The sequence below is a fragment of the Diabrotica virgifera genome, chromosome 6 (assembly GCF_917563875.1).
Source record: "Diabrotica virgifera virgifera chromosome 6, PGI_DIABVI_V3a".
In the NCBI taxonomy this organism is placed as follows: Eukaryota; Metazoa; Arthropoda; class Insecta; order Coleoptera; family Chrysomelidae; genus Diabrotica; species Diabrotica virgifera.
The window spans coordinates 135025653-135041172 of record NC_065448.1 but is presented as its reverse complement, the minus strand read 5'-3'; the positions used below and the strand labels follow the sequence as shown (position 1 = coordinate 135041172).

At 34.4% G+C, this 15520-nt stretch overlaps 1 protein-coding gene across 1 annotated transcript; it reads left to right on the top strand.

Moving 5' to 3' along the window:
• The first annotated feature begins 604 nt into the window (after positions 1-604).
• On the top strand, positions 605-4962 carry LOC114338188 (uncharacterized). The gene is made up of 2 exons (XM_028288776.2): positions 605-998; positions 4631-4962. The coding sequence occupies exons 1-2, from the start codon at positions 742-744 to the stop codon at positions 4833-4835; spliced, it is 462 nt and encodes a 153-aa protein (XP_028144577.1). The 5' UTR covers positions 605-741; the 3' UTR covers positions 4836-4962.
• Positions 4963-15520: the final 10558 nt, after the last annotated feature.

Here is a 15520-nt window from a genome sequence, read left to right as displayed (position 1 = left end):
ACGTACGTACCTACGTACATACATACGTACGTACATACTTCCGACATGTTTTTTTATTTGCTTTTTAGACTCAGGGGTCTCAAAACGTCGAAAAAAAGTGAAATCTGAAAAAAAAATTTTACACGATCGGCGATCCGATCCTATAACTTTATCTATTATACTATACTACGTATGTAGTACATGGTATTTAGTACGATAAAGTAAAAATGGTCACAATAGAGCTTTTCATTCACAGTCATTTGTTTCGAGCTTCTGCCATGTGTCGTATACAACATATGACAGAAGCTCGAAGCAAATGACCATCGATGAAAAGCCCTATATTATTTGTGCCAACCAAAAATATAAAGGACTACATCTGTACCTTGGTATCAATAGAACAAGTCAATATGGTAATATAAAATAAATAAAATTATTTGGTAGTAGATATGCCAATTAATTATCGTTTTTTGCTTCTCCTGAAAAGTTGACTAAATTGACTTATAATACTTCTTTTACCGAGCACCCTATGGTGCTATTTTATATCACGATTTTATATAACCTTAATAAAATGTGACTTTGACGGTATCAAAAATTATATCAAATATTAATGAAAATAGCTTTTCGTGATGCTGTCATCCTTATGTCAGTTTCATATTAGTATTAAAAGTATCGTGTTCACTTCTCAAAATTATTGTTAACAAACGTGATGTCCCTTTCCTCAAACAATTTAAATGAAAAAAACTCTTAGATCCATCCGTTAAAATGTTGATTCAGCTCTCTGGGTGTTTTGAAATACTTGCCAAATTCAATGCTAAGAATTTTGAAAATTTTAAATATACTCGAATGCAGTTTTATAGAAAACTTTCATTGCAGAAATACGATGCATCAAAGGAAATTATCGTACAAAACAATAACAACTACCAAAGAGTGATTACGCCTCAGTCAGCCTATAGATCTTCAAAATTTCAACAAAAAGGAATTATTTTAACATGTCGTCAAAAGAAAATAAAATATTTTAGGTAATTTTTAGCTAAATTGATAAACCTCCGATTGTTGGAAACCCTCTGCTATAAACCGGTTCTACATAGCCAATTGGCTTTTTGTACATCTCCATTAATTTATGATAACCATTCCATTTATGGAACCCTGTAAAAGCTTGTACCGGCCTAGTGGATGGGTACTACATATTTTTGGAGGCTCTAAAAGTGTTTGCGTATTTGCCTCTTTGATTTTGTCCTGATCAATCACTTCTTTTACTAAAGACGTTTTCCCTAGAAACATAAGTTTATCGTTTCCAGTCCAGTTTTATCATGTGTATAGTGGTATCAGTTTTGTTTCACACTCAGGAAAGTATATTCTGAAAAATATTTCAAGATCTCTTCACAATTCTGAGTGTATCTATTGACCTGGCACCTTTTGAAGTGAGGATACACTTATCTGGGGATCTTTCGATCTTTGGAGAGAACTTAACGAAGCCTTGACATTTCGGCAGTCGGTTCTCTCTGACCGCAATGATTTATCTGTGTGCCCCTTTCCAGTTCTTTATTATATTCAGTCAAAGCTTTGGGATAATCGCTCGATTCACCTGATCTTTTGGCAAAATTAACTTTTCGTGTGTCTTCTGAACGACAAGGCTGTTATTCCACCAGGTCGCTTTCCTGTTGAAACTTCTCACTATCTCCTGACAATTCTCTTTGAACGCCGACATGACAACTAAACTTCCTTTAAAATATTCGACAGTCATGTCTAGGTTCAGTGTATGCCTTATCGTCATTTTAATTCCGCTGAAACAATATTCCAGGTCTGCTTGATATGATTCCAGTCTATGTTATGATCAGGTTCATTGATAGGCTCATTATAGTTGTTCCATTTTATCTTTGCCCATGCGCCATGATTCATTTTCAAACAAATTAATTCAAAACATAAAGTGAAACGTACGTCGATATATATAGTATATAGCAGCGTTTAACAACCGGTGGGTCGCGTCCCACTAGTGGGTTGCGGACCGATTTCAGGTGGGTCGCGACGTGGCTCTTACAGTAGTTGAGTGGCGTACAGAGTACAGAATAGCGTATCATCCTGGGTGGGGGATGGGTCGCGAATATGAAAAAACATCAGAAAGTGGGTCGCCAGGCATAAAAGGTTGGGAACCACTGTTATATAGCATACAGTATACGCAATGTATAGGTATACACACCGACATACGTTTCACCTTATGTTTTGACTTAATTTGTTTGAAAATGAATCGTGGTGCATGGGCAAAGATAAAACGGAACAACTATACCTGTTATTTCAAACCAGATCTCGATGGTCTATACCTACCTAACTTAACTTCATCTGACACATACCATTTTTAATTGCTTCATTAGTTTCTATATCGGGCACAGGGGTGAGGACTATAGTGCGCTTAGGCGTATGACGACTACAGTCAAGTCTGCTGACTCCCACAGATCATTTATCGCCCTCGCCACATAAACACTCACATACACTTTCGATATACACTTTCTTTGTATATCGTTAGCACAGTCACCTACAGGTTTCCTGGACTAAGCTTTATTTTAGGGAATTGTAGGAGTTGAGTGTGAGTCATCTACTGCTTGTTTCAGTTTGCTTGATCCTGATGTAGTTAAGTATCAGCTTGGTAAAATTACTTTTGTAACATTGATATGTGGCCTAAACTGCTCGTTAGAGTTCATAGGTTTCTAGTGTTTCTCTGTTACGGAGAGTTAGGTACCTATACTCTCTTTTTACCCTTCGGTATTACCAGTTTCGCCTCCCCGATTTTGTGTGGTTTTTCTTTTGTTCACGTTTTAACACCTATTTTTACTTCTTTCCTGATCGTTATCTTCTGAGCTCCAAATAAGTGTTTTTTAATAGCTGATTCTACCCCGTTCCTCTAGGGACAACTTCTGATTCAATATTTGGAGCAGGTGAAAGAGTCCGCGACGGGAGTCGCATCTCTGATTGATGCCGTTGTTTTATATTTTTATTTGTAAGCTCCGAAGTGCCACTTATTTCTAAGCCCTCTTCTGAACGATATTTTTTTATTATCTCGCTGTCCATGTTGTTCCTATTTACGAGTTGTGACGTAATACTGCTATCGTGCATAACGTCCTTAACGTACTAAGTTATAATCCCACAGAGTTACTGTTCTAAGAGCCGTTTTACATGACAGAGATTTACTTCGAAACTGACGCTGATAACTACCATGAAAAATTATCTAATAAAAATATTAGATGTAAAACACAAGATTTACTCTGAAATTTACCATGATAATTTTCAATATAAAAATTTAGAACCTGTTCTATATTCTAGAAAGTTTTCAGAGTAAACTGCGCGAGTTTCTGCGCAGAACGTTAAATAAGGCGGTGGTGTTTACGATAACATAACCTTTATAATTACAACATGTGCTGGGCCCAGAGCACGCCAAATAGAATTCTATTTTGCTGACGTCACAAATAGTATTTCATAATGGGAGAATCGACGGTTGCTAGGCAACATGACGTCACTAAAATAGAATTCTATTTGGCGTGCTCCCGCACCTAATTTGTTTATTCAGTGAAGTATCTTTGATTTATTCAAATTAATTATTTTTGCACAAGAATTTACTTCTCTCTCTAATGATATTACTAAAAAATAAAGAAATGAAAGTTGTAACTTATAACCTTAAAATGTCATTTCACATTTCTTCTTTTCTTATGTTTCCTCTAACTTAGTTTTCTTTCATCAGTGGCCTTTTATTTATAACAAAATTCTATTTAATGTCAGTCACATTACACACTACGCATGCGTTTCACAACAATTATGTTAAGATTTAACTGTAGGTATAAAACAAGGAACAATGGAAAAATTGTATAATTTTACTACATAAATTTTCGTTATTATTCTTGAAATAATTTTCGAAGTAAATCTCGGTCATGCAAAACGGCTCTAAGGCCATAATCCCCAGCATTCGCTAGCCCTCTGGAGCATCGTTTAAGGCTAGGGCACCATTTTTCTCATGTACCATGTACCATGCATCCCCTGGGCACAGTATAATGCTAACGAATCGGTAGGGTTACTCCGCGAAAAATTATTTGTTCTCTATGTTCCATTTTGGAATGTATCAAAAATTTTAGTCTTTTGCTCAGATCACAGAATAAATAACCACACTCAGATGAATGACAGTTAACGGCATCCTACGTTTGCCGTGATTGGTCGTTGCAGTTACGCATTTGGTCGTTATCGTCGCGCATTCAACATTTTGTCTCAGGAGTGGATTGCAAAATTGGAACGGTCAAAATCTAGAGTGAGCCTACTGTTGCCCTGGGTACTGTGGTGTTACGCCCCGGAATTTGGGAGCGCAGTAGCCGCAACACAAATCTGGCCGTATCTTGATGTGGTGTTTCTGTTGCAATTTTTCCTCTGAGAAGAGGAGGATAATATGAGAAACTTACTTTAGTAATTTGACGTAAACAAGTGATTTTCCGTTTATCAGAAATGTCCTTTATACATAAATATAACAGTTTTTTTAATAAAAGAAAAATATGGAAAACATGTTAAAATTCCGAAAGAACAGTTTCGTCTGAAAAGACAAAAATAAAATCGTTGCCTATAATTTTTCATTCTTTAAAAAAACTTATAAAATATTTAATAAAACATTATTTTGCAGGCACAAAGAACTATGTTTTTTGGCATGGGCGGTAACTCATTTGATTTATTGGTTATATGATCTACAAATAATCCCGTTTGGAAGTCTTTTATCAATTGAACCACCTCCTTGGACATTTCAGCAGCCACTGAAAAAACCTGAAGCTCGTAACTATATTATTGAACCAGATTGGAGTTCGGCCCCCACCAAATCTATTTGTATATAATTTGATAAGTTAAGTTATATCGCTAAGTAATAAAAAAATACATTTTCATAGCATATACCTATATGTCGTACTTATTGTATAAATATGTAAAACAAAATTGTTTTTAAATATATACCTAGTTAGAGAATTTATATGCGATTGCACTATTCTTCAAATTTCCTATCTTCTTTAAGTGCCGTCTCCAATCGAAGGTTGGATATTTAATCATCACTATTTTCAATATATCTGGAAACGTTCTATTGAACTGGAGTTAAACCACTTTTCTAAATTGTTCAATGATGACACTCTCCAACTCCCAATACTTCTTTATCCTCTTATCTTTCGCTGTATTATCAACCTAAGCTTTTCATATAGCTCCCTTCATTACGTATCCCAGATACCAGATACTGTAAATTTTTTATTTTTACTGTGTTTATAATTTTATATGCTCTCTCGCAATACTTACCTGTTCTTAGTCAATACTTAGTATTTACTACTACACTAGTATTTACGTAATATTCTAAGAATCCGTCTGTAACCCTATATTTCAACTTCCTAACTTATTTATGTATAACTTATTTATGTATTTTTGCATAAGGGCCCAGCTTTCAAGTCCAATTGATACCATTTTGTGAGATCAAAACACATATCATCTTAGAGTTCATACTCTCAGTTCTAATATAACGTCTGTGTTTCAGAGAATGTTTTCATTTTTATAAAAGCATTTCTTGCTATTTTTATCTTTGTTCTTATTTTTGTTGTTTGATCATTATTTTCTGAAATTCGTTCTCCGCTATTTGTATTTTTAATATGTATTTTTAAATATATCTCAAGTGTATATTTGTTTGTATGTATATTTTCTTTGTTCTTATATATTTAGTCCATTTTATAATATGTTCACTGTTAGTTCACGTCTTTTCCCAAACGGTACTTGTTTGGTAATAGTTCATCTGTTTATCTTATGTTGTTGATAGTTTGCCCTTTAATTACTATCTCGTCACTTCAGATAGCAGCGCTTCTATAAGAATGAATTGACTATATACCCATAGGCGCCCATACCCATGGGCGGGGGGGGGGTCGTGCCCCCCTAGCTTTTCGTTTGCTTTAAACTATATATTGTTATCCATATTGTACAAAATGTAATGTGCAAAATCTTCACGTCTGGCCCCCCCTGAAAATTTTTACATGGGCGCCCATGTATATATCTACGTTGTATAATAAGGGGTACATTACATAATACATACTTGTCTCACTCCTCTACTGATTTGAATTTTTAAACTGGGTTCGTTAATAATAAATTTTTTTTCATTAAATCCAGTTTTAATATTATTTTAAAAAAGTAAATGAGAAATATATGGGTGAAAACCCTTTAAATGTTGTACAATTATTAAATTGGAAGTGATGTTTAAAATAATCCTCGACATAACATCAGTCTAATCAGGCATCACAGGACTCCCCTTACAACACGTGAGTTGCTTGTGCGGAGGGTAGGTACATCCTCACATTACGGACAGTAAGTAGCAACTGAAAGAGTTGCAACTGACCTACGTCAACATATTGCAATTAAATGTAGGTGACTTTTAAAAAACGTTCTTTGGCATAAAGTGCATCACATGTTTTGCAAGATATATCTGAAATGTTTTATTAAAAATAAGGGAATTCTAGCTTTTAATTGAATCCCGAGAAAAGCGATGACCCGTTTTCAAAATGAACAGATATTAAAAGAACAAAATAGTCATTATAATGTGAATATTTAGTGTAGGAAACAGAGGTTGAACCTTGCAAAATGGACACAAGTCCGCTTTTATTTTTTTTCTGGTATATCAAGGGGTGCTTATTATAAGACTAACTTTTTCTTAAAAAAATTGGACATCTTGGATATTAGTGCACCCTATGTAACGCACAGCTGAATCTTATGTTTGTGCGTCACAGTGTTGCCATGCTGTTTTCTATATTTTTTTCATAATTTCAATGAATGTTAAAAGTACCTACAAGAATAATAGAATAAGAACGTTTACTTCTCCGTCATTATACTATATAGGTAAAATGACAAGTGAGGTGTCAAATGAAAGCTTATAATCAAAGGATAGTACTAAAGGTGAGAAATTAGACCTAGGTTGTCTGTCCGTCTGTCTGTCTGACCGCGAATATAACTCATCCGTCACTATACCAGGTAGAATAACAAATGAGGTGTCAAATGAAAGCTTATAATCCAAGGATAGTACTAAAGGTGAGAAATTAGACCTAGGTTGTCTGTCCGTCTGTCTGTCTGACCGCGAATATAACTCATCCGTCACTATACCAGGTAGAATAACAAATGAGGTGTCAAATGAAAGCTTATAATCCAAGGATAGTACTAAAGGCGAGAAATTAGACCTAGGTTGTCTGTCCGTCTGTCTGTCTGACCGCGAATATAACTCCTCCGTCACTACACCAGGTAGAATGACAAATGAGGTGTCAAATTAATGAAAGTTTGTAATCCAAGGATGGTACTAAAGGTGAGAAATTTTATATAGGTTGTCTGTCCGCCTGTCCGTCCGACCGCGAATATAACTCCTCACTATACCAGGTAGAATGGACAAATCCGTTGTCAAACGAAAGCTTATAATTCAAGGATGGTACTAAAGGTGAGGAATTTTATAAGCTTTTATTTGACACCTCATTTGATGTTCTACCTGGTATAGTGACGAAGGAATTATATACGCGGTCGGACAGACTGACGGACAGACAGCCTACGTTAAATTTCTCACCTTTAGTACCATCCTTGGATTATAAGCTTTTATTTGACACCTCATTTGTCATTCTACCTGCGATAGTGACGGAGGAGTTATATTCGCGGTCGGACTGACGGACAGACGGACATGATAATTCAATGTTTTCACGTTTTTTCAAAATTGGTGAAAACAACAACATAATAAACTTTACTTAATTGTTGTTTCAAAACTATGTACTTACTTTTAACACATTACACAATATTACAAGGTTCCTAGCAAGTTAAACTTCACAATGATTTAAAATAATTAAGTAAAAACCTATCTACACATAACATATTAGAATATACCTAAAATACACAAATGATACATTTCACACACAAATATATTATCACAAAAAATTATAACGTGATAGTATGAAAAAATAGAGGATACGGCAACGGTGTTACAAGTGATGGTCGGATCCAATGCCAAAATCTATACAAACATATTAGGGTGCACTAATATCCAAGATGTCCAAAAATTTCGCCCCGGAACCCCTCTTTTCGCCCCTTTAAAGGGGGTAATTTGTGGTTTTTGCGGAACGTAGCCCTTCCTGTACCTTTTGCAAAAAATTTCTTTTATAGAAATATGAAGAGGACTATATTTTCTACGATTTATTTTTAACAGCATATGCCTATCACCCACCCTTTAGTGGGGGTGGGGCCCCAAAGTTGACAAGTTTAAAAAAAAGATGTTTTTAAAGAAAAAATAATTTTCCCTAACTGTAATGGAAATTAAGAAGAAATCCTGCGGCAATGATTCACAAATAAGTGACTGATTTTTTGGTATAGGTTTCACTTAAGGGTAATTGCCTTTTTTTTTTAATTACAGGGTGTTACATGTTAAAAAACCCCTTTTTATACCATCTGAACCGTTTATGCTAGAGTAAAAAGCCTTTCAGCAATTACCCATGTCCTGGTGCTATTTAAAAATTTGTATAATTTTTTCCCCGGAACCACCCAAAAAAAGAAGCATTAATAAAGAAAATGATTTTCTTGGAATCCTTCACACACAATGCTCTTTTTAATATACTTTATACATCATTTTGTGCACGTTATTATTACCCATGCATGTACACCAAAAGCGATTTCCTAGTGCAACCTCTGTAGTAAAAAAACAAATAAAATGGGGGGTTGAAAAAAAATTTTTTTTTGCTTTTTGATCCATATAGGCATATGCTTCATCAATAGTGTTTTTCAAAAATATATATGGTTGTTGCAACATCCCTGCAGAAACCACCCCCATCCTTGAAAATATACTGCAGAAACTACCCCTAGCCCTTGGCGAGCATGTTTTTACGATTTTCTCATTTCCTATGCATTCTATTTAAACAAAACTTATACAAGGTTAAAGACCACTATTTACTCTAAAAATTAGGTCCTATTCATTTTTTTCGTATAAGCAACCGTTACGGCACAGTGGCGCCGTAAACCTCAGATATGCTTTGGCGGGCTCCAGTTTTTGTTTTTTTTTTCGTCACCTGTTCGTTTTATTGATAAAGTACTTATGTAAAATAAAGCAACACAGTGTAACCTACAAATTATGACCACATTTTACAATATTTGCGCCCCAAAGCCACAGCGGTGGCCCAAAATCAATTTTTGCATATTTTCGCCACCTACACGCATTTTATTGCATTAATGCTACCTTAATAGCACAATATTCACTCTTAAGTGGTCGCTAAGCAGTGGCGGATCCAGGGAGGGGTGATGGGGGCGATCACCCCCCTTTCAAACCAAGTGATATTATATTTAAAGATTATAAAAATATTCATTTATTTTTATAAAAATTTAGTCAATTGGCAACCCCCTCTTAACGATGCTGGATCCGCCACTGTCGCTAAAGCATAAAAACTACGCCATTCTTATAAAAATAATAATATAATATAAGTATTTCTATAAAAATAAATGAATATTTATATAATATAACTTGGTTTGAGAGAGGGGGTGATCGCCCCCATCACCCCTCCCTGGATCCGCCACTGCTTAGCGACCACTTAAGGGTGAATATTGTGCTATTAAGGTAGCATTAATGCAATACGTAGTAGTGTAGGTGGCGAAAATATGCAAAAATTGATTTTGGGCCACCACTGTGGCTTTGGGGCGCAAAGAATGTAAAATGTACATAGGTCATAATTTGTAGGTTACGCTGTGTTGTTTTATTTTACATAAGTACTTTATCAATAAAACGAACAGGTGACGAAAAAAAAAACAAAAACTGGAGCCCGCCAAAGCATATCTGAGGTTTACAGCGCCACTGTGCCGTAACGGTTGCTTAAACGAAAAAAATGAATAAGACCTAATTTTTAGAGTAAATAGTGGGCTTTAACCTTGTATAAGTTTTGTTTAAAAAGAATGCACAGGAAATGAGAAAATCGTAAAAACATGCTCGCCAAGGGATAGGGGTAGTTTCTGCAGTATATTTTCAAGGATAGAAGTGGTTTCCGCAGGGATGTTGCAACAACCATTATATATTTTTGAAAAACCCTTAAGTGAAACCTATACCAAAAAATCAGTCACTTATTTGTGAATAATTGCTGCAGGATTTCTTCTTAATTCCCATTACAGTTAGGGAAAAAAAATTTTAAACATCTTTTTTAAGAACTTGTCAACTTTGGGGCCCTACCCCCACTAAACGGTGTGTGATAGACATATGCTGTTGGGAAATAAATCGTAAAAAATATAGTCCTCTTCATATTTCTATAAAAGAAATTGTTTGCAAAAGGTACAGGAAGGGCTACGTTCCGCAAAAACCACAAATTACCCCCTTTAAAGGGGTAAAAAGGGGGTTCCGGGGCGAAATTTTTTAAGAAAACGTTAGTCTCATAATAAGCACCCCTTGATATACCATAAAAAAAATAAAACCGGACTTGTGTCCATTTTGCAAGGTTCAACCTCTATTTTCTACACTAATTGTTTATTACACACATTAAACAGCTAAATACAAGCTAACGAATATTTTAAAAATGTTTTTCAATTTTAAAACACCTAGAAACCGCAATTTTTTTTAAAGAGATGACCCGTTTTCAAAATGAACAGATCATGTTGTAGAATGCAGTGGCGGCTCGTATCACTTTAAGTAGGTAGTGCCAGAATTCGGGCAGCTGCCTAAATTTTTAGTGACGGGCTCACGATATTGCCAAAAAAGGTATAAAATAGAAATTTTAAAAAATGGGTAGGATACTTTTACATTATGTAGGTATACAGGGTGAGGCAGATAAAGGGCCTATTAGAAATATCTCGAGAACTAAAGGTAAGAAAATCATGAAAATTGTTATACAGGGGTTTTGAGGTGTGAACTATTTAATGAAAATATTTTGGTCTCTTTGCTACTTCCGGTTATACCGGAAGTTGATTGTAACTTCGTTTTTTTAAATGGGACACCCTGTATATTTTTACATTTTTGGATTCTCCTCGATTTCTTCTTTCTTTAAATATAAGGTTTTGTAATATTATACAGGGTAGGTTAAAAGATAATTACGTTTTCTTATTAATTTCGTAGCAACATTCACACCCTGTATGCTTGTAGTAGTTTGACATAATAAACTCTATTTATGTTCAAATGATTTTTAATATAGTCTTCTATTGTTAACAATTATTAGTATAGCTAAATTTTTCGTTTTAGTGTACAGGGTTGGTCGAAACACGGAATGAGTATTTTCTGAGTTCTCTTAAATGGAACACCCTGTATTTTAGTATTGTAATGAAATGTTGTTTTATGGTACATTTTAATTACTTAAGCACTCCCTATACCTAACTGCTTTAATTTGTGAGTTATTGGTGATTCAAGCAAAACATTAATTGCAACACAAAATATGTGAAATTGTATTAGGTTGGCCGTGAAAATATTCAATCAAAAATAATTTTTTGGAAATAAATACATATTAATCTAGACTGATACTTAAAATTGCCAATAATGTCAACTGTCAAAATATCATCGAAGTTAAGATTGTTGGTGCGATTAACAATTAAGCACAAATTAAAGCAGTTAGGTATAGGGAATGCTTAAGAAATAAAAAAGTACCATGAAATATCATTTCATTACAATACTAAAATATAGGGTGTTCCATTTAAGAAAACTTAGAAAATACTCATTCCGAGTTTAGACCCACCCTGTATACTAAAATTAAAAATTTAACTATACTAATAATTGCTAACAATAGTAGACTATATTGAAAATCATTTGAACATAAATAAAGTTTACTATGTCAAACTACTACAATCCTACAGGGTGTGAATATTGCTACGAAATTAATAAGAAAACGTAATTATCTTTTAACCTACCCTGTATAATGTTACAAAACATTATATTTTAAGAAAGAAGAAATCGAGGAGAATCCAAAAATGTCAAAATATACAGGGTGTCCCATTTAAAAAAACGAAGTTATAAGCAACTTCCGGTATAACCGGAAGTACTAAGTAGATGAAAATATTTTCATTAAATAGATCAGTCTTCAAAACCCCATTATTCCAATTTTCATAATTCAGTTACCTTTAGTTCTCGAGATATTTCTAATAGGCCCTTTATCTGCCTCACCCTATATACCATTTCTGGGGTGTCAAGAAATTTAAACATTTAAAAAGCATTCAGTGATTGATTTAACATCATGTCCGTCCAACAAGTAAAATCTCCAAAATCTCTCAACTTATCACCCTTTACACAAATATCGGAAAACTATAACTAACTGAAATTCACCAGCGACGCGACGTCTGTCGTTTCATCGGAAATCACTGCAACACAAAGATAATTTTCAATTTCTTTCCTTATTTCCTCGTGATAAACATCTAAGACGCACTGAAGGAGTTCATTTGAATTGGAAATTATGCCTCTATTTTCTGAATTTTCCTTTTCGTCGTGATTTCTCAAAACTAACTCGAAAGCTCCATAAAACCATATAGATATAATTTTTAATTTGATTCAAAACATATCGATTCTGTATCCACTTCTTGTTCATTGTGTTTAATTAGCCTCAGTGGTGGGCAAACTTTTTAGCCAAAGAGCCAAATATGAACATTACAACAATTTAAAAAAAATTGGGAGCCAAATCTGGTTGTTCACCAAACTTTTATTACACGGAATAAAACTAAAGCCCTACTACCTAGCCCCATTCATAACCCTAAAAAAATTGTTTTTTTTTAGTTTTTTTGGCGATATTTTCGTTTCTAATCATCGTAGAAACTTCTATTTTCTTTCGTTTTGTGAGGTTTTATTTCCTACAACACTGTATTTTTTACAACAATTTTGGCGCAAAATCAATTTTTTTTAAATGTTGATATGTAGAACCAAAAAGGGAAAGAACAGCAAACGTGAGCTTTTTCAGCTGATCACAAGAATCAGGAATACTATTCCAAGTGTGAAAATGATCATGTCTTCCTTCTCGAGGTCATTCAAAGCAGACCACTTGTGTTGTGAACATTTTTTTCTTCACCAATATTTCCAATTCAACACGAAGACGCTCGAAGTTAGAGCACCATACCTCCTAATACATATTTCAAAGCTATTAATGCAAATGTTAAAAGGAGAAAATTTCAACTCGGTTATTGAAGCGTTAAGAGGAATTTTGACAAATGCTAAAGTTTAAGTTTGATAAATGCTAATTATTTAGCAGAATAAGGTGTAGGTAATGTTTTTCCTATCAAGTTTTTTAAATGAAAATATTGCGCTTTCCGTGGATATTTGTGCCAGAGCCGCACCTAAGGAGCCAAAGAGACACATGCGGCTCCGGAGCCGCACTTTGTCGACCACTGAATTAGACTATCACGATAAGCTGAATTTAACTCGGGTTTTATTAAAAATTAAAAAATTTTAAATTACTTAAAAATATAATAGTTTATAATACAAAGTTTAATCATTAAAAATGTAATAATTATAAATACAAAAACGAGCGAGCGAGCGCATAAAAAAACTCGAAAATATAATGTACTACCCTGTACGAGAATCTTTTTGGATCTACGATCCACTATTCACTATGATGAGCATAGTAAAAAATATTAGATCTTCCTTGTCGAGCCAGGCACGAATAGTCTCATTAAAACGTGTATTAAAAGTGCAATATAGCTCTATCTCTGTCACTTACATAGAATGCCCGTAAAATCTTTCTCTTTTCAGCCGAGCCTCTAAGCTTTTGGCACGATGCGATCATCCCGTCCGCTGTGAGTGGCGAGGGTTGTACTACACTGCACAGTTGCCAGATTTTATATAATTTATAAAGAGAAAAGAAATACGCACAAAAAATGAACGGGCATTAAAACGGTTTAAAGATAAAAAAAATATGTTTCTGCATAAAAATAAGGTAGTGCCACAGTATAAAGAGGGACAGTAGAGCCACTCTCCGAAAAATTGGAAGCAAATTTGTGTTTTTCGGCTTTTTCCCATTATGAGTTTGCCGTTTTCGTACTCCACAGCACTCTATTCTCCCAGTCAGCTTCTCTAAGGTCTCTATCTATCATGGCATTTTCTATCTCATAGCAGGTCTTCCTCTCATAGCAGGTCCCAGGAGGTAAGTTTTCCATCTCGTAGCAGGTCTTCCTCTCCGTCTTCTTCCCGGAGGGTCCCAGTCCAATGTTCTTTTCTGCCACCTTTGTTTTGGCATTCTTTGTATGGGCCATTCCACGAACATACGCCTGTTTTGGATTACTTCGACAATGAATATTTTACTGTGCAACATAAGAAGTACGAAAGTAAATGGCGCTAATAATTATTCCAATAAACAACAAAGTAATTTGCAATTTACTTTCGATCTTCTTATTTTGCACAGTAAAATATTCGTTGTCGAAGTAATCCAAAACAGGCGTATGTTCGTGGAATAGGGTATACATGCCCGTACCATTGCAGGGCTCTGTTTTCCAACTTTTTTCTAATTGAGCATTCTACTTCCATTATGTGCCGTATCTACTGTTCTTATTCTGTTCTCTGGTGATTTGTAGACATCTCAGGCTCATAAAGTCTAATTCAACTGTTCGTATTGTTCGGCCATACTTACGTTCCATATAGGAAAATATTCAGCACTATGTTCTGAAAGATCCTTTTTTTTTTTGTTTTCTTTGGTTAGAGTGTTGTTCTATATCACTCCGTGAAGTGCTTTGTGGCTTGTTTTCCCCGTGCTATTTTCATTTCTGTATCTGTCAAACAAGTACCATCTCGGCTTATCATTGATCCTAAATACTTAAAAGTCTCACAACTCTTAATTGTCTCTTCTAAACTGAAGTTCAAATATGCAACCTCGGATCCAATACATAAGTATTCGGTCTTACACATATCGTCCCTTAGCTTACAACACCGCTCAAGTCGAAAATTAACGGTTTCCAGATTTTAATACCATTGGATAGATCTGCTCATTGCGCATCTAACAATTTGTCACATGATTTAGATTTCAGTAAATCAGATGCCGTAATTCAAAAGCGGTGTTTACTAACGGTATTATTTTTTAACTTAGGCGGTGTTTCAAAAAGTAGTTTTTTTTTTGTCTCCTGTAAAGTTGGTAAAAATGACTTATGCGGTGTTGTTAGCTAAGGGATGATATTTACCTTAAGTCCCCATAGTCACACTCTTCCTTTAATTTCTTTAATTAATAAATTTGTAATGTTTTTTAATAAATTGATTCGTGGTTCATCTTGGAGAGAGTGTATTATTAATTAAAATAAATAAAAAATACAGTTTATCTTAAAAAGCATTTTATGTATTAAGAAATAAGGTACAGTATTTACAATACCGATTATATATTTCATAAATAGTCACATAATACTTCAGCAACATAATGTTAAATTTAAATTACTCTCAACAACTAAGGGGTTAGAAAGATAACTTTATGCAATAGAATGTTTTAATGTACGGATTTTACATGTGTTCCTAATAAATTTCTTAAGGCTTTTCAAGAACACAAAGCAACTGTTCAACTTATGTCTGCACCAAAGTGAAACACCTACAAGATGGCACAGTGCACTTACCATCTTA

What these genes read in the sequence shown, in the direction of transcription:
- LOC114338188 (XM_028288776.2), top strand. Translation starts at nt 742, where the DNA reads ATGTTGATTCAGCTCTCTGGGTGTTTTGAAATACTTGCCAAATTCAAT. An exon ending in AAGAAAATAAAATATTTTAG is followed by an intron (nt 999 to 4,630) that starts GTAATTTTTAGC and finishes ATTATTTTGCAG; the next exon opens with GCACAAAGAACTATGTTTTT.